This window comes from Taeniopygia guttata, chromosome Z (genome assembly GCF_048771995.1).
Source record: "Taeniopygia guttata chromosome Z, bTaeGut7.mat, whole genome shotgun sequence".
NCBI lineage: Eukaryota > Metazoa > Chordata > Aves > Passeriformes > Estrildidae > Taeniopygia > Taeniopygia guttata.
The window spans coordinates 67,126,919-67,151,951 of NC_133063.1; the positions used below are offsets into that span (position 1 = coordinate 67,126,919).

The window sequence follows — 25,033 nt, forward strand, 5'->3', positions numbered from 1 at the left end:
CAGTTCCTGTGTTCTATAATGAGGTTTCCCCCATCATATTCCTATAAAGATTTTTCTTAAAGTCTGAAGACAACAAAAGAAAATGAGCTGTGCTTGTTTAAAAACACAAGCTGAAGATTAATTCTCGCCAAGAGCGAGAGAGCGTCAAAGGTAGAATCAGACTATTTTATGAAGTCTGACAACAGAGACACAAGGAGATTTAGATAGGTTTGTATGTCAGTTTTCTAGCACATGATTCTGGTTCCATTGTTTTTTCAACATAGAGCTTAAATAATTAATAAAAACAATTATATGGAGCACATTTCTGAATAAAGTATTTTGTTAGGCTAAGCTTTCTTTGGTCCTCTGATACTAGTAAATTAGTGGACCACCACTGTGATATATGTTCTCTTTTCCTGTTACATAAATAGTTTCTTATTTTATGTAAATAATTCTTGTACCAAACCTAACATGTTGAGAATTTTACTTAAAAAAAAATAAAAAATCAGTCATAATAGTTAACAAGCTTGTTTGCTTGCCTCCACCTAAAAAAGATTTCTGTCTACAAAGCCTGTCATCAGCTTTTCCCCTCCATCCGCCACTTGGGTTTCTTGTAGTCTTGAGCTTAAGGACTTGACCTCCATAATGAAAGAAGGGATTGCAAGAATAACATTCTTCAGTACTTGAGATTCTGACTCAGGCTCGTATGAGTTTTCAGTGCATTTAGTGTTGATTCCTGCCATGGGACTGCAGTCATAAAATTGTAATCTTGAGCCACATACTGTGATTTAAGATAAGAATTTTTTTAACTGTATTTTTTTAAACTTTTCAAATAGTAACTGTTGAACTACAAGTAATATGTATTTTAAGTCCACACCATAAGTGCTAGTATTTGGCAAAAAACAGAGCCATATTGGTTTTTTACCATATGAAAAGGTACTGAGAGAGTTTTTTATGTTAAAACTGGATGTATTTGTATGACAGAAGTTTTTGGATGTTAGTGCTAGTAGAGAAAGTATTTTTGACTGGCATGGAAAGCAGTGCTAGAGCTATGAAAAAATGCAATGCATTCACAGCTGGAGTATGACAGGGAAACCGGAGCTACCAGAAAGTTACTACTTTTGACATTATTCCTGGGGTTACCGTCAGTAACACTCATGAAGACACTGACAAGAAGATTGCCATTTGGTATGGTGAGCAGAGAAATATAACTGCTCATGATTTATTTATTGGGAATTAGATGAGGCTATTTTGATGGAAGCCACTACTTATAGCAATAATCTGATGAAATTTAAATGAAATCACTAACTTTGCATTCCTCTTTTTTTCTTTTTTTTTTTTTAATTTAGCAAACATGTTTTTGATTGTCAAAGACAGCTGGTTTGAATTGTTTGCCTAAAGATGATGGTTTCTAGAAACAAGGGCACAAATGCAGGCAGAATAAATGCTGATCACTTCTAGATTAAAATTCCACTGTGTGGAAGAGATGTTAATATGTCTGCAATATAAGATGGGTCAATAAAACCACAGCTGCTGCAATTAGACATGTAAAATACTGGATGTGCTGAGACTGTGCTTCATTAACTGTGATCTGTAGAATGTTTTCAGATGTTTGAACACCCAAAGAGAGAAAGAATCCAGACTATCCTAAACTGGTGAAAACCACTAGCTATTCACAGCACACTTTGAAGCTTTGTAGAAAATCCTTAAATCAGCAAGGCTGATGCTACTTGCTTTGTTTCAATGACAACTGATCTTTTGTTGGTATACTTTGAAGCAGGACTTACTGAAGATTGCATGGAGGAAATGCATGGTAAATTTCCCTTTATAATCACTATTTGCTTGCTGTGATGGTATGGTACAAATGAGATGATGATGCAGAAGTCCAGAGTCATCCAACTCTCTGGCTCCCACCAAGTTCTGTGCAGCCAGTTCACATTAAGAAGTTGGTGTGCACAGAAAGTGCAAAGCTCAACTGAATAGTGAAGAAGTGTGTGTTTTGGTTTATTTAACCAAAACACAGTCTGGTAGACTCAAGAGATCTATACTTAGAAATAAGTGTATAACAAGTCGCACAAGTCTCACAAGTCTATAGAACATCTATTTTATTAGAATTGTCCATTTATAGGCTTGGAAATGGCAAAAGCATTGCTGCCAACATTCAGTAATCTTTGGAACCAAACTTAATAAATCCTGAAATAGTTATTCTGTGTACTTCAGCAGATAGCTACAAAACAACCACAGGAAAGTGTATGTTGCTGGCTATACTATAAGGGAGGATAAATGGGGGACTGACACCCTCCTCACAAAACAGCAGCAACCTGGGTCTGTGGCATTTTTATGCTCAGGCAGTGCATCCTTGTGACCTGTGATGATACTTTCTCAGGAGCAACAAAGAAAGACCCAATTGGCTGCTCTCTTCAGAGCCTGGGCATGCCAGGAGTGTCCATGACTTGGCTGACAGTCACCATCTTCTCTTAATAAATCATCTTTCCAAACCTCTCTGCTCCATCCATCTACAAGGTGTGTGAATGCAACAGTCTCGTTCAGTATTTCTGTTAGTAAATCACATAATCAGAACAGTTTGGGTTGGAAGGGACCTTTAAATGTCATCTGTTCTAGCCTCCCTACAATGAGCAGGGGTATCTCCAACTAGATCAGGCTACTCAGAGCCTTGTCACATCTGACTGTGAATGGTTCCAGATATCAGGCAGCTACCACTGCTCTGGGTGACCTGTTTCAGTGCTGCACCACCATCATCATAAAATATCTCTTCCTTATACTGTACCTTTAGTTCAATTTAAAAACATTACCCTTCCAGGCCCTGCTGAAAGCTCTATACCCATTTTTCTTATAAGCCCCCTGTAAATGTTGAAAGGAAGTGAGAGAGAAGTGATTAAAAATTAATGAAATTCAGAGAGGTTATGCATTAACCTTCATAAAAATCAAATCACTTTGTTTTGGCCAGGAAAGGTAGATCTATATCTCAAATCTGTATCTTAAGTTGTTGGGTTTGCTTGTTCTGCTTGCATTTGATTTTTAAAGAGAAAGGCATGACAGCTGTTTCAGTTGGTGGCACTGGAAATCCATCTTGCACTGTGCTATGATGACACTGGAATGAGGAAGTGAGCCTAAGACAACGTGCTGCACCCATCAGAGCAGGGGTCTAGGGAAGACAGCATTCCCTGGCTGTAGGCTGTGCTGCTTCTCACAGTCAGGAACTGAATCCTGCAGAAGGGCAGCATGGTCATGCACAGGAAGGAAGGAAAGAAGAATGCAGAAGTCTTTATTACTTCTCATGCAGTGCAGGGAGACACCTAGTCTGGACTTGAGGAAATCTTTCCACATGTTAGAAAGGCAGTTTTGAAATCCTAAAACACATGTAACTTTCTGTTCAAGATTTTATTATAGGTGCCCTTATTTAAAAGGAATACAAGACTGGTAGGTTGGATAAACACTTAACCAGGAAAAAAAATGCACATTGATTGTGTGACATTGACTGAGTTCCCTCAGCTTTTAAATATAAATGAGTAAGTGGCACCAGGTCAGGAGAAAGTACAAGAAAGACATTGCGGTACAGGAGCATGTCCAAAGAAAGACACAAAAGCTGATGAAGGGTCTGGACCACAACTGCTATGAAGAGCAGCTGAGGGTGCTCGGGTTTTTTAACCTGGAGAGAAGGGGGCTCAGAGGAGATTTATCACTCTCTACAGCTGCCTGAGAGAGAAGGTGGGGGTCAGTCTCTTCTCCCAAGTGATAAGCAATAGGAAAGAGGAAAAGGACTTGAATTGTTACAGGGGAAATTTAGATTAGATATCAAGAAATTTTTTCACCAAGCATTGGAATGATCTGCTCAGAGAAATGGTGGAGAAACCATCCCTGCCGGAAATATAAAGAGATGCAGACATGGCCCTTGGAACATGGTTTAATGGTGGACTTGCTAGTGCTGGGTTAGTGGTTGGACTCAATGACCTTAAGTCTTTTCCAATCTGAACAATTCTGTGATTCTGTGAGTCCAGGGAGTTATTGTTCATTTCTAGGCTACAAGGTCACACTGCTTATGTCATGTGACCTGGGACATTTGTATTTTGGTTTGCTAGAGATCTCCCTGCACATATTTTTGTGCTCCCACACAAATCTGTTTGACAGAGCTGTAGATGCTTCTTTTATTCTTGACCAAATTACAGCATAGTTTAAATAAAAGCAAGACCTTGAATTCTCATACTAGGAACATGTCCCAACTGTGAGGGAGGTGAGGATTTGTTTGGCAGTATACAATGAGATCTATAATTTTGATATTTGCACTGCCAAAAGTGATTTGAATTGAGTGGTCAAAATATGCTCATTTACATCTATCTTAGTGAAAGGATCAATGTTTATACAAGAGACATAATAACCCTCTACCATCAGTGTGCTATATCAGAGCTAAGGTGACAGCATCCTTAGCTCTGATATAGCACACTGATGGTACTTGGTACTTGGCCCTCTTGGATTGACACGTTGTATAGAAAATAATATCTCTTTTAAAGTATAGGGCAGAACTTTATGAGGTTGTGTGCCAAACATTATTGTCTTGATAAATATTTTGTTTGCTTCCTGGCTAGAAGCCATGCACCCACCAAAGCTGCTCTGTACTTCTCCTCCTCATCTGGACAGGGAAGACAGGATATAACAAGTCTCATGCATTGAGATAAAGACAGGGAGAGATCATTAATTTATTACTGTTATGGACAAAACACACTTGCCTTGGGGAACTGAACTGAATTTATTATCACTCAAAGTCAGAGCAGAGTAATGAGATGAAAATCTTAAAACCACTTACCTCTCAGGCTCTACCTCCTCCTCACAGCAGTATAGAGACATGGGGGATGAGGGTTGCAGTCATACTTTGTTCCTGCCCTTCAGGCAGAGGAGTCCTTCTCCCACTCCAACATGGGGTCCCTTCCACAGGATATGGTTCTCCGTGAACTTACCAATGCGAGTCCATCCCACAGGCAACAGCTCTACGGGACTGGTGCAATATGGGTCCCTGTTCTACAGGGTGCAGTTCTTCAAGGACAGGCTGCTCCAGTGTGAGTTCTCCGCAGGGTCACAAGTCCTTCCAGGACTATGGGTCTCAAGATCCTTCATCTTTCAGTGGCTGCAACTGTATCTGTGCAATAACGTTTTGTTTTTGCTTCTTAAATATGTTACCCTAGAGGTTCTGCCACAGTCACCGAAGGCCTTGGCCTTTTCCAGTAGCAGGTCCATCTTGGAGCTGGCTGGCATTGGCTCTATCTGACAACTTCTTTTCTGACAACAATACTTTTGCCATGCATGGAATACTATTTTGCTACCTAGGTTCATATCAGCTGAGATGAAGTAACTCCTTAGGCTTTGATAGCATAAAATACTCAAATCACTGGTGTTCTGTTCCACTGGTTTCGCAAGTCCCACAGCTTTTTTTTTTAGTAGACTCCATATTGATTTTAAAGGAAGGTAAATGAACAATACTAAGATTGTGTCTACCTCTGCATTTAACATGTTAGTGCATTTTGTTTAAAAATTGAAAAAAGAAACAAGGATTTTTATTTGATTCATGACCAGTACTTTCACACATGACTATAAATGTAGTATAAGTTATTTTGGTTGGGGTTGTCTTTTTTTTTTTTTAGAGGGCCTTGTCTAAGCTGATTTTTTTGCTGATATTTTGCTTATTTTATCTATTTATTTTGCTGTTATAGATGATGATAATTAACTTCCAAGCAATCTCAAAGTTTGTTTTCCCATATTGAGTAATTCATCAGCACAGAAGTCAGGCAGATAATTGTTTCTTTGGAATATTGCAGGTGCATGTCTGTGCATGGATGTATCCAGGCACTGGAGCTGAAAGCCTTTCTTTAACTAATAGTACGTATGGGATGCTACTGCAACACACCTAAGCTACTTGCTTCCCAATGTTAAAAAATATTAAACGTCTGTGTGGCACTACAGGTTGTTGAATTCAACTCAAACTCGGATTTCTCTTACTTTTCCAGGAAACTTGTAGCCAGAAGTAATTTCTGAAAGCTTTGAGACAAAGGGAGAGGATTGGTCTATGTGCCATGAAGAATTTCTGAATATTGATCATATAATTTTTTCTGACAAATGGCCCATTTCCCTTTTTATACTATACTTCAAACAAGGAATCACTGCTACATCTTGCATCATCTGAAGAAAGTTTTCAGAAACATAAGGTGCCTAGGAGACTGCTCCACTGAGGTTTGTGTCTTCTTTGCACAGTACACAACTATATTATAGTGTATAGAATTCAGCTTTATGGTAGAGCTCTTATTGGAGGGATAAGAACATCTGACTTTGTCCATAATATGTGCCTGAATCATATCAGACATCTTAATTGTCTTTAAGCATTACATATGATCTGTCATGGATGTAGGAAAACATGGGTGGAGATTGCAGAAAGTTGGGTAAAACTTAGAGCTTGGGAAGTGACTAGGTGATGTTCAGAGTTTCCTCTAGCTTCAGATCTTCTGTGATCCCATGAAGATCAGCAGACTTTTCACAAGATCTAGCACTGGATGACCTTTTAAGAATAGTTCAGGAAGGTCCTTAGTTATCCCAAAGGGAAGTTATTTTGTCCCTACTTATTTGATACTATAGCATCCTCCTGCCATTTTGGATGACAGTGAAATGGTTAAAAACTGCACTTGAGACCTAGCTTATTATTTTTGTCCTCCAACCTTTTGTCATCTGAAAGCTTCAGTTTTTTTAACATCAGTAATTGGAAAAATATTAGATATTATGAAGTCTGCAGGAGTCCACCAGAATGGTGTTTAAAGTTGATTCCCTCTTCAGTTACCTAAGACTAATTTTTGAATAATGTTCTTGCATTGCTCTAATTATAAACCCAATGTTGTGTACTTCTAAATCAGGCATCTTACATAAATCTTTTTTCCTTTGACCCTATTATTCTTATGATCCAGATTTTCAACCTAATCCTAAATTAGTTTAAGACCTTTATTTGGTACATCCATGATTGACACTATTTATCTAAAGTGCTTTTTTAAATTTTCTCACCAAGTTCTATATTACAGTTATTTGGAATGACACATTTTCTTTATTTCTTTTTTTTTTTCTTTTCTTTTTCCTTTTTTCCTTTTTCTCTGTAATGGTGTTATCTTTCATTTAATCTTCTAATCCTTTCCAGTATTTGAGAATCACTGAAATAAAAATTAATGATCCATAGTATGGCTTATTCAACCTCCTAAATTCTTGGATGTTGTTTATCAGATATGCTGGTTTAAAAATATTCAGTTTTAGTAAATTATGTATTAATATCTCTCTTTAGATACTCTTGGATTGCCAAGTATTTTCACTATGTGACCACATGAACTAGATAGCTTTTAAGATATGGCAAAATATTTACTGAATACTTTTCTTTCCCACTCTTTTTGTTTTTACCAATTCTGGTATTTCCAGCTAGTATGGATCCCATAACACAGTGGAAGTTAAATATTTTGTTGTTTTTTGGAGCAAACGCCTATTTTTCACCCTCAGTCAAACTATCTCCATGGACTTTCCTACCCCTGTGTTTAATTTGCTTTTCTTATCAATCTTGTATAGTTTATAATTTCAGGATTTAAAGCCACTATTAAGAGAATTCTTCCCTTATGTCATTGGAGCCAGGTGCTTTTAGTTCCTGTCTCTGACTGTGATTTGGTAGGCCTGGGCTGGTGATGTGTTGTTGTATATATTGGGAGATCTCAATCCCTATTCCATCTCTACTCCTAGGTCAGGAATCCCTATTTGCCAGATCCTCCTGCAAGATGATTCAGTTGGCTTAACTTAGAACAGAATTTTCTTGTTTTCTGGTTTTAGACTTATGTTTGGTCGGTAAGTTGCATCACAAGCAGATCTGTACAGAGGTGGTACAGAGCTGATACATGGGGTGTTGAGTGAAGATGGACAGCTTGGTCCATGCATTTTGATAATAGTGAACTATTGAGGAAACTGGCTCATCATTAAGCTGTAGTGGAAACCAGTTGTGTTGTGTTTAATTGCATCTCAATCAAAGGATTATTGTGTTATGAGCATATCCAAAAATAATAAAGTAGTAACACCTGGCCATACTACTTGAAGCAATTATTAACAAATGCAATCAAGTAATTCTGACTTGGTTGTCACAAATGTTTGGTTGTCCAGTTCAGGTAGGACTCACTTAAGACGAGGTGTTATTTATGGTTCTTGGTCAATTGCATCAGAGAGAGTCTATTTCTTTCCACAACTGCTATGCTCCCACCCCCACTTTTGAGCTCATTCTCGCACTACAAATGAATTGCCCATAATCTGCTGACAGCTAGCAAGTTTGGCAGCTTCTGCAGAGTCTGGGACCTTCCTAGAAGAAAACAGCTTGCTGTACAAGAGCACCGAATTTCTTAACTCAGGCAAGTGCTCCAAAGGAGTTCTCCAAGATCAGACATGGATGACAGAAGACCACTTGAAAGCTAACAGTATCTCTGTAAATCAAGGTATAAGCAGACTGTAAGTAGTTCCAATATGATCCTTACCAGCAGCTGTGTGTTTTTCTGATTAAGAAATAAATACTGACTATAGCAAGGAGGTCTGATGCAGGCTTACATCAGTTTCTTCACCATAGAAATAATCCCACATTATTTTTAACATGTTCCTCACCTTGACATGATTGCTACTATCATAGTTGGGTTATAGAGATGACAGATGCTAACATTATTCTCTGTAGCCAGTTACACCCATGGAGAACAATGAAAGACATACCTGATGTAATCTAATACTAATTTGAATCATTACTTGCAAACATCTGGTTAGATCTGATTGTTATCTGTTGTAAACATACAATTCACATGTCTTTACATATAGATAATGGCAGCAATAGTCATTAAAACACCTGCCTTGCTGGGAGAGGCAAAGAAGGGGTTCCTAAACTTTAATGGAGATACAGAGCAAGTATGGAATACTTTTAAATGTTGAAAAGAATAGAAGATCCTTTAACTAAAGGCAAGTGTCCAAAAGAGACTTAACAAGAATTTTAAAACAATTGTATAACCAATCTTTGTCTGAACAAATGAGTAAGATATTGTTCCTTACAAACACCAACCAAGGTCTTAACAATATTCTATTGTTTTTACAATTCCAGAAAAAAGCAACTGAAAAGATCACTGAATGGAGTAGAAGGAGATAGCAAGTTACCACTTAGCTTTCACAGGGTTGATGCAGAAATCAGTCTTGTGTTCAGACTCTGTTGTGTATAGCATCGTATGCTGTGAATACTTTACAGCGTCTGTGAAGACAACATAGCAGGACACTGGTGCTGCTTGTCATACAAACAAGGCCTTTTTCTCCACACACTAAAATAATGTCAACAGTATGATTGTTGCCAGTAATTGAAATAGTGAATATATCTTCTGCATACTACTGCCTCTGCTGCCTAGACAGAAGGTAGAGCTGAGTCCATGTTCTTGGGTCCAGAAGGACTCTAACCTGGTAAAACTCAGAATATTTTTTGCTTATAAACTAATGCTGAGGTAACAGTTACCACTTCAAGAACAGTGTAACATGTTTTTGAAAGCTTCTTTTACAACTTGTGATAACAGTTGGTTTTTCCTAACCATCAGTAGCATGAAAAGCCATAGACTGCACTGTTGCTGCATACATGAGGGATGAACCACTTCCTGAAACACAGATTATTTGAAGGTTTCACACTTCTTTATCAAAACTATGTTACTGTAGGACTGTTTTGAGCTGGAGAATCACTTAGAGGAATGACTAGAAAATGCTATTTGCCAAAAACCTATTGAATTCTAATGAGTGTTTTTGTGGCATCCCTTTGGGAGCAGCTGGCAAAAGCACTGTCACCTTAAGCACTCTGGAAAGGTCATAGCTGAGGGAAATGGGGGTAACAGGTTCCATATTTCTCTTACTGGGAAACATTGTTTCCTGTAAGCAAAGGCTGGTACTTACGTGAATGCAGTGGTGACAAGTTCTAGCTCATATCCTTCATGTTCTCCCATCATATTAAAGACACTACTTCTATTTTGAGAAGTTTGATAGTCTTCTCAAGTATCTTGCAAAATGCCAATAAAGTAGCTCTAATGGCCCATCATCCTGAATTTTTTTAAAATTTTCTACTCCTCTATGGAAAAGTTGTGGCAAATACATATTCTTCCCTTAGTCTGTAAGGAACACTTGTGCCTACATTAATTTTTCCCTGTAACTTCCTTATTGTCTCTCTCGTCAGTGTAGTGTTTGCTCTACACTACTCTATTCCATCTAAAGAAATTATGCCAGACTAATAGCTGTCGTCTGAGGGCCAAGTTTCTTGTGCTAGATGTACAAGATGCAGTTTTTACATGGAGAAATCTTCTGCATTTTAATCCTGAAACAAAACTAAATTTATTCTGTAATCTCACTAGAAGCAGACATTCAGTCTAGTGTTTTCAATCAAGTGACTCAGAGATGGAACTGTGATTTCAGCATGGAAAATGTGCGTCTACACTTGGTTGGCCCATGGGAATAGACTGGTGAGACTTCAGAGGGATATCAGCTGTAGAGATGGCAGATCACAGGCTACAACAGTCCTCCTGTATTCATGTACCTGGGCACTTAGAGTGTGTTGTCAACCTAGGAACTGCTCAGGAGTGAGAAGGGACTCATGCACACAGGCCAAGGGACTCTCAACTGTGAGCAAGAAACTTGCATTGAAGAATGAGGTCAGGTGCTATGGGGCCTAAAGTTCTGTCTCTTCTCTGTCTCTTATTCTCTGTCTAAATGCATGGTCCTGCAAGGTACCAGAGAAAGAGTTCAACAGAGGTGGAAGGTGAACAACAGTTTTTGAACTTATGCTGTTGGGTTTTGGTTTTCTTACATCCCAAGCTGCATTAGTGTGTCTTACCTGGCAGCAATTCATCAGTACTAACACTAAGGCAGCCTTAACATTTCTGTATCAGTGACGACTGTTCATATAACCTACCAATGACAAGAGTGGGAAACAGAAGGGAAGGCTGTAGATATTATAATGAGCTTATCAAATAGCAAAGCAGGAGATGACATACGGAGGGAAGAGTCATCAATTCTTATAAAAATGGGCTGCTTCCTTAACCAGGATGGAGAAAGAGTTGACTCGTTGTTGAACACTAATCACTGCTGACTTTCTGGAGTAGAACAAATGACTTAAGAACTGAGAACTTCAAGAAAACACGTTGGGACATGATAAAAGGAAAAGGTGAATAATCAGAGTAGTGAAATGGGCATGATTTATGGCTTATGATTATTAATTTTTTTTAAAAAAACCTCCTGAGTAATAATAACTAAGTTATAGAACAAGACCTTTAGAAATAAATTCAGCTGGGACAATCACAAACAAAAATATTTTAGGTTACAGTAATTAAAATAGCCATCCCAACTTTAAAAACAAAAAGAATTTATTCCAAAGGAAGTGAAAAAAAGCAATTTCAGAAAATGCAGAATTGAGAGTATTACATGTTCAATAAGTAATCCAGAAGAGTCCTCTTCTTTTAAGGCTGTATGCCTTATATGCTTAATGAATGAATTAAGGGAGAATCCAAAAATTAACAGGTCTGTAAAACGGAGGTCAAAGTGAGCTGAGCAGGAATACTTAACTGGTGTAATAATATGTAGAATTAAAGATAAAAATTATGTTTTCAGTTGAGAGACTTTTAATCAGTCCAATCAATGGTACCTCAACAGTAGATGTGTTATCTGATGCTTTAGTACTTTGATCTGTTTTTAGCTTATGCCATGCTTGGAGGAATTCCTGACTTTTTTTCTTGCATGCTATTTAAGTATAATTTCCCTTTCATAACAACTGAAATGGAAACCAATTATCTAGCAATTGCAAAACTGAAGATAGGCATCTTAACATCTGTGTATCTTAAGCTTTGCAAACAGACTTTTTGCCATGATGCAAGATCTTGTTTTTATGCTAGATAGCAAAACTTACCACAGTTCTAACTCACATGCTGTTACAGTTCATAATCAAATACCTTAGCTCCTTCAAACACCCAACATAAATGTTATTTGGCAGTGATAGAGATAGGTTTCCCTGAAAAACTGCCTGATTTTTTACTTAGATAATCACAAACCTGCTTGGACAGTAGTGATCCAGTTTGCAGCAGTTGTGAGCAGTATGTGGGTACAAGTCAAGTGTTAACTGACGTGCCAGAGCAGCCTCAGTCAGATCTGTTACACTTTAAGTTCAATGAATGCTAGAAGAACTGAACAGCACCTTTTTACATTTCTAACCAATAAATGAGGTGCTGGGGGACCAGAAAACAAATGACACATTAGCTCTCCAAGACTCTAGCCTGTTCTTTGGCCAGTGTTGAAGACCAGACTACTGTGTTAGATGGACCACTCAGTCTGACCACTAAACACTTGTGTTCTTCATTCCTGCCTGCTAGCAGAAGATAAGAATCAAGCCCTTGAACTATTGCTTTCCTGCATGACAGGAATGATACCTCTATTGCAGTGATATCCAACCAGATGAGAAAGTGAATTTAATAAGTCATTACTTACTAAGCCTCTGCAGGCTTTGGGATCAGTAGGAAACAAACAGATTCACAAATATTTGTTCAGTTTCAGCTTCTGTTCTGTGCTCAAAGCTTAGAAGGACTAAACCATACAGACCACTGAAGAAGTACTAAATTGTCTACTCTTTTTGACTGGTGGAACATTAGAAATCAGAAGGAATTACTTTAATCTTGCCACTAATTCTTCTCCTGCACACACAACCAGATATAGGCTCATAATTGAAGACATAATGTACAGCATTTGATAGCACTATTTACAGACAACAGCTCATGTCCATGAGTCAAGATTTTTCTCATAAACAAGATTTTTCTAATAAACATATCCACAGTTTTGCCTAATCTAATTTATTTGTGAAGCGAATCAATTTAGTAAAGGTATAGGGCACTACAGACATCTCAGACATTGGAGTTTAGTAAAGATGAAATGTTCTGAAGAAGTCATCTTTCCATCAATCTTCTCTGTGATGATTTTAAATATACAAAAGAGTTCATTATGATCTCTACCCTTTGTCACTTAAAAGTTAATCTTTTCAAATGTTTAATACAGGCATAGTTTTTCTTTTTACCTTATTGCTTAGAAGGTCTGTGGAACTTAACTGCAAAAGTACAGGCAATATAAATCAGTATTTAAATTATATATTACATGTTTATTATGGGTGCAAATTTTTAAAACTTACATTTTATGAAAATTCAGAGTATTTACAATTTTTGAAAGATAAACTTGTATGCTCTAATTTACAGTCTAACGCAGTAACAATTAATAAAAATTCAGATCCTTTAGAGTTGTGTTTACAAATTAATTTTCTTAGGAGGCAGCTACAAGGGACATGCTGTATACACAAGCAAGAACCAGCTTGCTACGTAAGTTTTTTTTATTTTAAATCAGACAGCTACACATACTTTTTACATTGTTTTTGAGTTTCTTTACAAAATGTCTATATAAATTTGTATGGCTTCAAAATTGTAACCTGCACCCAAAGCAAATGTATGAAAAACACCTGAATGAAGGCTAGTTTAAAAGTGCTGAAACATTAACTACTTCATTTAACTTAGAAATTAATGTAATACTTGATTAAAAATAGCAATAACAGGTTTGGGTTTTCATTAATAAAATGTTGTGTTAATCAGTTTGATTGTAAAGCAGGTTACAATTAAAATTCCAATAAAAAAGATCACCGTTTTATGAGACGTAAATTTATCATCAATAAGATTAGCAAAATATAGGAACCAAATATACTCTTCCAATCAAATCTACAGTACACTATGTTCTTAGTCCTAAAAATGAAACTCGCACCAGCAAAAGTGTCTAGTGTACACAACAATTTATGCAGCTTCTACAAAGGCACAATTTCTTGTAAAGCTTCAGCAGTCCAATTCATTACTGGCTTTGCATGAATTAACTCAAGCATGTTTTACTGTTTTAATAGAGAATTTGAAATAGATGCCGGTATGCTAAATGTTCATTTGAAATCGCCACATGCAGGTTATTGAATTATTTTGCCCCAGTGCTTATGATTTCAACATTACAAAAAAAGCTTGGTAATACAAATACATAGAAAATTTTCTAAATTAGTGACTTGCTTTAAAAAATTGTTACTGATGTGTCAAATCCCTGTGCTTAGGCTGTAGCAAGCAGATTAGATTACAATAAAAATATTAAAATTGGTAGCTATAAAAAAACGAACACATGACAGGATTTGTCATCCTGCAGCCACAAAATATCCTTTATAATGCCTCCTGAAGTACTATGTGTACATTCACATCATACATCCCCAAAACCACTCAAAGTCTGAAGACTTAAAGTCAAAGCAAAGAGTAATGCTATTTGCTTTTAGAAATTTGTTTTTCTTATCCTCACTGATTTTTCAGATTCTCCTCTTTGGTGACATTAAAATTACTTAATGAAAATGTTTCTGAGTACTGCATGATGCAGCTCCCTTTACTAAAACCACATTTAACTGCAATTATTCCTCGAGGAAATAATTCAGTGGTTTAAATTTCTTTTAAATCAAACTGCAGTTTTTATAAACCTGCCTTCTAAATAAATTGCAGTAAAAATAATTTTTATAAAGTTCTGTGCATAATACAAATGCCATGCTTTCTTGATGAAGAGCCAAACTTTGAAAAAGGAAGTGAGGCACGTGAGTATCAAATTGAATAGGCACAGGCATTTTTAAAAGGCACAAATGTTATGCAATTAATATAAAAATAAATTAAATCTACTGCATTAACTCAAACAATAATAAGGACCAAAAAATTTTACTAATTGCAGAAGTAAATCTCTGCTGTGTTTTGCAATTTGTAACACATTGCACTTAGTTAAAAAAAAAAACCTCTATATGAAACAACTTACATTTTAATAATATATGATACATGGGCATCAAGTTACTTTTATACATCTCTAACTCAGCTGGTCTTGTGGTATGAATGGAAAGAAGGAGTACACAAGACATAGCCTCTGCTATCTTTATGAACTGTCAATTAAAAGCTGGCAATTAAAGAATCTGAAAAATGAGTATTACTTATGAAAAGCTCAAATATTTCTTACTAGATCTCCTACATTTTAGGTTTAATGTTTACAGTACAACATAAAATTTCATACTTCCATTACAACTGTGGATTACTATTTTGACTTCATCTATATAAAATTACTCATTTTTCAACAAATTTTCCCAAATATTGCAGTTGATCATTTACAGACAGTGTTGAAATTAACTTCAGTGCTATTGTAAAGTAATAAAAAGTTTTCAAAATGACTCTTAAAAGTGCATTTACTTTCTGTAGTTTAGCCTCAAAGTAAGTCAATATTTTTAAAAATTAATGCATGTTAAAATAGTGTTTGAAAAATAGAGAGGGCAGAGTTCCTATCATCACAAGTGTTTCTTGCACTTCTGATCCAATGACTTTCACAGGTACATCAACAGTCTGCCATATACCGTCCTGAAAAACAAAGGTAAGTTTTTTGCAGTCAATAGATAAACCAAATTTTGTCCATATTTTCCTTGGAGCAGTCTGAATAACTATGGAAAAACAAACTGACTTGTCAGAAGTGTTTCAATAAAGAGTAACTATGTATACATCACTTATTTAACAGTTTCATATTTTAGATTTTAACACTAGTGAATATATAACATTTATTTGAATATATAAGCATGTCAGTGTCTTACCAGTGGCAAATCTCTTCTTAAGAAGGGAAAGCCGATAGCCAGTGCCTACAAGTTCCACATCTGCTCCTGAAAGGGTGCTTCCTTCACTGATGAATTGCACTGCAAGTGTTGCTGGTTTACTGGGTCCTCCTGAAAGCTCAAATTTTGCTCTGAGTGATCCAGAACCTATAAAAACAAAACTGAGAGGCTGATTATTTTTCAAAATCAAAAGGATCTCCCTAACTTTTTAGTAGTAAGAAGTGAAACTAATACGGTGACCTTTCAGATTTATTCCCAGTGGCAGTCCTACATAGGCTTTCAAAAGAGGTAAGAGTACAAGTCTGTTTCAGACAATGATTTAAAGATAAACAATACAAATTTCTGCACACGTGGGTATCAGCCTGGTAGTCACTTACTACTTATCTGATTGGTCCCTATAATCATTTATGCTTGCTGGTCTCTAAGTACTTACTACCATCTATCTTGTGGTAGATTGTATCTGATTGACAGATGAGAGATACTATCTGCCTTTCACTAGCAGAACATTTAAGAGTTGTCATGATCTATCTGGATGAAAGAACATGAACGAAAACATTGGAAGAAATGCAGTTCTATAGTAATGTACCAGAGGAAGGGAATTACTATGTTTCCATTAAAGACAAAGTCTGATTAAATACTTCTCACAAATTTCAGGGTTTTTTTTTAGAGACAGTAGAGAAGTGGCATCACTTTGATAGTATCATAAAGCAATAAAAGTTTAAAATTACTTTAAGTATATTTCTGTAGGCAGTGAAAGGCTTTTTCAAAATCCCCACATTGCTACTACTTTTTGGTTTTAAAACAGGTATTTTCTTGCTCTTGCGTAGTGTGCTGGGAAAATGGGATTTAAATTAAAATGAATGGAATAATTTTACTTAAAACAGCTTGCTATTCCTGTCAATAACAACTGCTAAATGACAAGGAAAGTCAGTAACTGAAATGGTACTGAGCTAAAAGCAGGAACTAAAAGAAATTGTTTCACACAGTGGCTTATTCTTGATAAATTTAGCTTAAGATTAATTTAATTTCTTCAGTAGGTCTGCCTTATTTCATTAACTGGAAATTCTTTCTATTCTAACTATGGAAACTCATATATTCAAGTGTTTTGAAAGTTTGTTCCGTGTTTTATCTCTCTCCAACTGACAGACCACATGTGTTGGACCATAAAAAGCCCCCTAAAATTTTATCATTATGTCCACCAGTAGAAAAGTCTTGAAGACATTCGTCCTGACATTGACAGTGTTTGTGCAACTTCTCCCTTTGCTACTCTAACTACAAGACCAGCACAGTATTGCTTCCTCCTGAACTGAGAGTACTATACATACTTATACTCAAAGAAAAGAGGAGGAAAAGACTGTGGGAAGGAAAGGAATACAGCAGAAGCAGTGGGGTATGTGCAAGTCTGCTATCAACACACAAGATGCAAACTGGATCACTAGCAGCCAGTTCTGTGCTATTCTGCAGGTGTACAGTTCCTCTTCATCTGGCTGCATTTGTGTTTCAGCATGATTTTTCCTTTTAAAAGAAGACACAAAGTTTGGGGGAAGTGGGGGGGAAAGGAAGAGGGCTAATCCAATGTAGTGAAGACAAATAACAAAGAACTGTGAGGTTAGTGAAAGACAAATTACACCAGACTAGAGTAATCACCTGTGTTCAATAAAATTCTCTCTGATTGTGTTTGAATGATAACCACAACTCTGCAGCCTTTGCAGGAATAGAAGTTGTCTTCTCTTGCCATGCTTGTGGTTTCTAAATGAAACCAGTCACATTTACAGGCAAATCTGTGATTTCACAATCCTCTTCACTAAATTCTTAGCAGGACTAAAGGCCTTTCCTTTACATTAGCAATTCATTTCTCCACAGAGGCTTTGAGGAGGAGATGCTTTGGCTGCCGTACTACTTCAGAAAAATACTGCACTTGCAGGGACTGCAGGGGTTGTGACATCAACTACAGCTCAGAGAAAGGCACTGTGCAGAGGACAACTACTGGTACCTTATGCAATATTGTATAAATTACCACTCTGAGCAGATGTGCATAGATTAAGTTTTTTCCTGGAGTCACTATGGTCAAAACCAAGACTCAAAATGTTGGTCAAAAATAATATATCTAAACTTAGGAGTTTTGGATTTTTTTTTTTTACCCCCAGTTCTTCCACTTACCTCATTCTAATGTATTTAAATTATCTATGTGTGGAAAGAGACAGATATTAAACCTATTTTCATTTGAGTAACTGTTCACTTCCCAACTGCCTGAATGCAAAAATTTCCTATCCTATCTAAACCCTATTTTAGAACCACTAACTGTTTTCAGGGTACTTCATTGTTTTCCCTTATATAGCTAATAATTAAATTTATATTTTGACATCTTACTCATATTGGAATCTCTCAGGAGGCAATTAATTGATAAAAACATCAACTAGTGAACAGTTTACAGCATAAGAAAATGTATAAAAAGGAATTAGAGGGCACAGAGGCTAAAATAATTACCTATTTACTGATAAAAATTTTACAAGAAAGCAAAACAAAAGAGTTCAACTTGCCTCCATTCTCAGACTTCTCTGAAATGCTAGATATTTTCCAACATGCTTTCATCTGCTCTGCATTCCTGTAAGAGAATGGTAGGTTAATTACAAGTACTGGTTTTACAACTTTATTTCCTTTGATTTGCACTGGTATATTACAGACATCTCTAAATGGAAGTCTATAAAAATATTTGCATATTTTAAGGTAAGTCTGTGGAAAACTACAGGAGGAAAAGAGAAGGGTGTGTCTGCATCACTCCAGAGCACTAAGCTCAGAAGAATGCACTCCCTTACACATTTTATACAGTAATTTTTTACACACGTAACACTGTCCTGTGTCCCTACCTATGGCTCCAAAATTCAAAACCCTCTGCAGCCTTAAAAGCATATGTTATTCTGGAAGCAGGCTGGAAGCTACGCCTTGATGCTTCATGATGATGGTAGAATGGGGAGCAATGTTGATTGTTCTCCTCTAAGTGAGAGTCCCGAGAACATGAATTTTATTCCATTTCCATTCTACTAAAACTAATTGGCATCAGTAACACTCTGTTCAAGCTAACTTCAAACACTGTAAAGAGGTAGAAAAGGGTACCAAGAGTGTCTAGGCTGACAGGGCATTTTAACTCCTAGAGGACTTTCTAGCAGTTGCATCAAAGGAAAGTCAACTACTTAAAGCTGTGAGCAGTGTGAAGTGCTGATAGGTTTGAAATTGCTCCTGCCATTGATGTAGCAGGACTGAAATGCTCACATAAGTAGCACATATGGTAGCATTTACTCACAGGAAGTCAAGCTATAGAGACCTTTTTTCCTAAAAAAGACCAAAACCCTGCCACCCAATCAATTAGATTGAACAGGTAGTACATCACAAATACTATATCTGCCTGGGACATAACTGAACTTTTTTTTCTTTGATCAGCTTGCCAGGCTCAAAATTCTGGGTCTTGAAAGTTGCCTATGTGAGTTCACTAATGCAACTGTCCCTAAGCCTTCCCAGCTAACACTGAGTGTCCTGGGGGGGTGTTCCTGCTTTCACTCTGGCTTCATTACAGATGGCTTGTGGGAGAAACCTGGGCAGGGAGACTAGCTTCACTACAGAGTAGTTGGGTTGTTCAGATAGGATACTAAACATGTTCTTGTTCAGAATAAGCTTACAATGTGGTGAAAAGCACTGTTTCCTTGAAATACCAAGTCAAGAAGGAGTCAATGCTGTAAGGATTTTATTTTTTTCCACTTAAAATTATACTCTGTTACTACATTGTCCAATAAATACCTACAACTATATTGCCTCCAGAAACATCAGAATCTACCCAATAAATGCATCATGTTTATTTTTCTTTTAACCTTTGCTTTGTAAGGTAGACTGATCTATAAGAAACAAGGTTAACAAAGCCTAAATTCCTTCAACTTGATGTTCTTTGCCCTCTTCATGTTAAAAAGATAATTTTGGGAATTAACAGTCCAGGATTTATGTTACAGCTGGGCAAGTATGTACATGCTGTACAGGCAGAGTGATTGAATTCTGCTCACGTTTGCTCCAGGGCTGTACTACTCTGTCTAGTCTTACTATCCTCTGCTTGTTTCTGAAACTTGTAACATACTTTCCTACTACCTATGTCACACTTTGAAGTGCTACTGTAAAATGCAGGCTCAGAAGATGGCAGCTGCTAGTCTAATAATCTGCATAACACTAGAATTGAGAGAGAGTTCATCCTGGCTTACGGAGAGCTCCTCAGTTACTCAGGTTTGTTTTAAAATTATTTCCATTAGAAGTTAATTTTTATGTTAGAACAATCAGGATTTTTTTTAAAATACTGCCTTTCTGCTACTTTTTCTATATAATCCCCTTATAAGAATGCATTGTTACACACACAGAGAAAATGGTTTTTAACCATTTCAAATTACTGTATTACAATTGTCTATTGTATTGGACAAAAGAAAGCAAACATTGGATAATTCATAAAGGATTGTATTATTACACAGTTGGGATTGGTACTCACTGACTGTTTCAGTTTATGTAAATTGGCTGCATGTGATCTCTGTTTCAGACCACAAAATATCTACACATCTGGCACTACACATTTTGCTATTTCTTCCTGTGAAATTTTTCAGGCTATGACACTAAAGAATACACTGAAAAGTATCTGAAAAAATACTGAAAAGAATTAATATTACCATTTTGCAGGTGGAAGTGACTGCATGTTTATCACTCCTCCATCAACTGGTACCACAACCTGGACATTAGACAGCATACTAGGCACATTCATAGACTCAGGATTGTATTTATAATCCACTCTCACATCAGTAGTGTTAGCATCACATTTCCAGTAAGTTGCAAGATTCAAGGGAGTGGACTGTATGCCATTTGAAGATACCTGTAAAAGAATAAACCATTGAAAACAACTTAATTAAAATATCCAGTTTTGGGCAGAATTAGGGGATGGTGGTAATTAAGATAAATCTCAGTGCTGACAAAATATCAAGAGAACAATTGACCTCTGGGTCCTTAATCACAGAATTTTGAAGACTGCTGACTAAATGAATTCCTGTTATTTTAATTTTTAATTAAAATACTTGAAGAAAAGGTTTAAACTCCCTCTGGCCTATGAGGCTCCTTCCTGTTCTTTTATAACTTTTTGTAAGCTTTGTTTTTGTTGTATTCTGCCTTATGCAAGATGCACGCTTGCAGCAAAATTACTTCATCCTTAGCAGTTGTGTGCTGTGCCAATTCAGCTGCCCAACCAGCCAGCACCAGAGAACAACACCTGTCATTGTGGGACAGGCAGCCAGCAGAATAGTTCTTACCTCTTCAAAGCATTATTTTCCTGCTGCAGGAAGGCTGAATGCTGCTTCTGTAGCTGAGATCATTCTACTGTACTAATGCATCTCAACCACCTTCTCAATCTATCTGAGGAACCTCCTGTGTCCTGGTGCACACTCTTGCCTTTTTTTACCAGGCCAAAACCTTTTTTATCAGTCTTGACTTCCATGTGCCAATGCCTCATTTTTACAATAATACATAGTACTCATTTCAGCAAACCAAATGTTTTTTTCTGTGCCATCTTTCCCAAGAAACTCATGTGCCTAACATGCTTTTTTGCAGGGTCAGTATGCAGGATTTTAAACCACACTAGGCACATGTGGAAACTACAGATATGAACAGCTGGGCTGACAGGTAATTTTCAGGGTTTTTTTTGTTGTGCAGACAATTGTCTCACATGTTCAGACATTTCAACGCAGGCCTAGAAAATCTGTGATCTCCCTTGAGGTGAGTATGTCTTGAATATTCATGAAGGCTTTTTATTAACAGCCAGAACATCATTTCACTGATACACTGAATGGCTGAAGTTGACAGACACCTCCTGGAGGCTGTCTGGTCCAAACCTCCAGCTGGCTGTGTAAGCTCCAGACAACTTATGAACATTTCCAAGAATGTTCCTCCATCTTGGAAATGCTCCACTACCCATCGAGGCAACCTGTGTCCAGTGCTCAGCCACTGTCACAAGAAAAATAGTGGTTCTGGCTGTTCAGAGGGAATCTCCTGTGATTCAGCATGTGTCCATTCTGATTCTGATTCTCTGCCTCTGTTTCTGTCACTGGGCACCAGTGAAAACATCTTGTCTCTGTCCTCTCTATGGCCTCTCTCAGGTATTTATACATATTGATGAGATCTCCCTGAATTTTCCTTTTTTCAGGCTTAGGAATCCCAATACTCTTAGGCTTCCTTCATGGGACAGATACTCCAGTCCCACCATTGTCTTTGTGGCCCTTTGCTGAATGCTATCCACTCTCACTAGCAATGAACAACCTAGAACTGAACACAGCACCCCAGGTGGGGTGTTACCAGTGTTGAGGGGAAGGACCCCCTCACTTCACTTACTAGCAATGCCTTGCCTAATGCAGCTCAGGAGACCATTCAGGAGACCAACTGCTGCCTTTGCAGCACGAGCAGTGAGTTGTCTGGGACATAGTAACCCACAGGACCCTCAGGTCCTTTTCTGCCAAGATCATTTCTAGTTGTTTTCCCCACATGTGCTTCCTGTTGAACTTCATGAGGTTCCACTCAGCCCATTTCTGCAGCCTGTTGAGCCCCCTTAGGAGGGCAAAATAATCCTCTGGCTTATCCCGAGGGCCATCCCCATTTCGTATCATCAGTCAAGGATATCAGCTTGCCAAGGATACATACACACTGTCCCATCATTCAGATCATTAATGAAGCTACTAAACTGTATGTCCCCTGGGGGTCAGTATGTCCCCAGGGGGTCAGTTCACCTCAGTGTCTGCTCATCCAGCCTGCTCTTCACCAGCTTCTCTATACGGATTCTGTGCTAGATGGCATAGAAAGGCATCCTGAAGTCTGAGCAGACAATTATCTACTACTTTGCCCTCATCCACAGGGGCAGTCATGTCACCACAGAAGTTTGTCAGCTTGGTCAAACCTGACTTACACTCAGTAAATCCATTCTGACTACTGTTCTATTTCTCATTGTGAGAAATCAGAATGTCATACGTTCTCAGATAGAATCACAGAATGGTTTGGGTTGGGAGGAGCCTTGAAGATCATATAGTTCTAACCCACCCTCATCATGGGCACAGACAACTTTCACTACACAAGGCTGCTCATAGCCCTACCCAGTCTGGCCTTGAACACTGCCAGGGATAGATGGGGCATACAAAACTTATCTGGGCAACTTGTGCTAGTGACTCATCACCCTCTGAGTAAAGAATTTTTTCATAATATCTAATCTAAACCTACTCTTTTTCAACTGCATGTCAGAACCATGCATTAAAACTCATCAGTGACAGCATCCAAAACATAGGCAATTGCAAAATCAAAGACAGTACAAGTACAAATGACAAGAAGTTCCCATCAAATCTCTTAAAGGAGTATTTGACTTTGCTGACAAATATCAAAAAAAGCAGTGTTTGAAGCTTGCTTGTAGGATTGACCTGAAGCATTAGCAAGCTGAAACAAGCTCTGTATCTTAGGGAACGACATGAAGGATAGCAGGCATGTGCTAAGCCTGAGCAGAGTCTATGCATTGTAAGTAGAGACATACCCAGAATTGGTCTAGATGACAGATGACAGTTCACCTCTCTGCTGGCAGACGAAGAATAATTATTTTAATTTCTGAGTATATATAATATCTGCTGGAATTCCTGAAAAATTACAAAAGGATAAAAGTGTTTACCTGATACTTTAAAACATCCACGTTGTAATAGGATGCAGATGGATTCTGCTCTGATAATTTCTTGAGGTAGACAGTTATAGCTTGCATGTTCATCCAAAAGTCTTTTGTACTGGAGTCACTTTGTGACTGATCACTACAAAGAAAGATCATTAATTAGAGGTGAAATATTACACCAGTCATTCAAGAATATAATATATCTTAACCTTTTTTTTGCAAAATATGCTTTTTCAGTATAATTCACTTTGTCTGACACATTTCTGTTAACACTTCAGTTATAAACTGTCATGTCAAACAGTGATTAAAATTAATTTTGTATGAATTATTCATTACATTAAGTATGAACTAACAAAATGAAATGAAATATAAAAGAATACATGCATATGGTTTTATTTATTATTTCAGTAATTGAAAAAATACAGCATTCAAAAACATTTAACTTAGTGTTCAAACAATTGCTCCAATAAATGAAATAGGAACTACTCAACTTAAATGGAATTCTGCTAAAAAATTCCAGCTTCTCTATTTTTTAAAGAAACAATTATTTCCAAGTGCAATTTCAACAATTATCCTATTCAATCAGCAACCTTTTTTTCCTACAAATTCTTCCGAGCATGCTGGTACACATCTGAGAGATAGTTATGTAAATAATCTGATCTGTGTAATGATTTGGCTTTAAAATATACTAGTAAATGGCAAATGAGAGTACATGAATCTCCTACTACTTGATTTCCATTTAAGCTTACTATTTCATAATTTAGTTTTCCCGTTATTATTACTACGGTGTAAAGAAATTATAAAATGCATACGAAAACACAGACACATTTACAAATTATTTTTTATGACTCCTGTTATACTCAGCACAAGTTTTAAGTCCAGTAATCATTGAGATTTTTAATAGTGGTAGTGGAGAGAACTAAGTCGAACAAGATTAATTCAGAAAATTAAATTATATGTAATTCAATCAACCAGACTGCAAAGAATTCTGACACACAACACTATTTAGAATTGTTGATATAAAACAATTCTACAAATTATGTAGTTTACAATTATGTTAAAAAAATACAAAACCTGTATACAAGTTGTGTATTTGGAAGAATCTGCTCTAGTTTGCTTGTGTTTTTCACCCTGAAGCAGAGCACAGCAGGAGATGGGTTGCTTGTGAAGACTTTAATAATTCCACTTGGGAATGATATTGTCATATCACCAGTAATCTTCACAATACATCTAGAAGAGAATAAAAAATCAGTTTCATTGCAACTCATTAACTACCTAATTCTAATAATAATTTTAAAGCAATCACTGTAATTTCACAATCTTATGAACTGAATTTAAAACAGAAAATCAGTCTCAAATGAGGGCAATGTGACTATGCACTGCCACTTTCAGCTTGGAATTAAGATGAAATAAGAAATAAAAAAATGTAACTGCTTAAGCATACAGTAGTCTTGGATATTTTTCATGCTTTGAAAACATGGCAATGGCTCTGCCTACGCAAGGTCTAAGTAGCATAGCAATGGATTGGATGTCACAGGGAACTAAGTGCTTTCAGCTGCACAAAATTACATGTAACACCTACCTGACAATGATAAAAATCC

At 37.0% G+C, this 25,033-nt stretch overlaps 1 protein-coding gene across 9 annotated transcripts in view; it reads right to left on the reverse strand.

Moving 5' to 3' along the window:
- Positions 1-13,168: 13,168 nt before the first annotated feature.
- Positions 13,169-25,033, reverse strand: part of FCHO2 (FCH and mu domain containing endocytic adaptor 2) — an 81,919-nt gene continuing 70,054 nt past the window's right edge. For 8 of the 9 annotated variants that reach the window (XM_030259086.4, XM_072922080.1, XM_072922079.1 and 5 more), the window contains 6 exons: positions 24,507-24,662; positions 23,439-23,571; positions 20,422-20,621; positions 18,268-18,332; positions 15,710-15,874; positions 13,169-15,482 (listed from right to left, as the gene is read on the reverse strand). In XM_030259086.4, coding sequence (XP_030114946.4) covers positions 15,460-15,482; positions 15,710-15,874; positions 18,268-18,332; positions 20,422-20,621; positions 23,439-23,571; positions 24,507-24,662 — 742 coding nt within the window. In that variant the 3' untranslated portion in view covers positions 13,169-15,459. Of the gene's footprint in view, positions 15,483-15,709; positions 15,875-18,267; positions 18,333-20,421; positions 20,622-23,438; positions 23,572-24,506; positions 24,663-25,033 lie in introns of those variants that run through there. The other variant, XM_072922083.1, reaches the window with a different exon arrangement.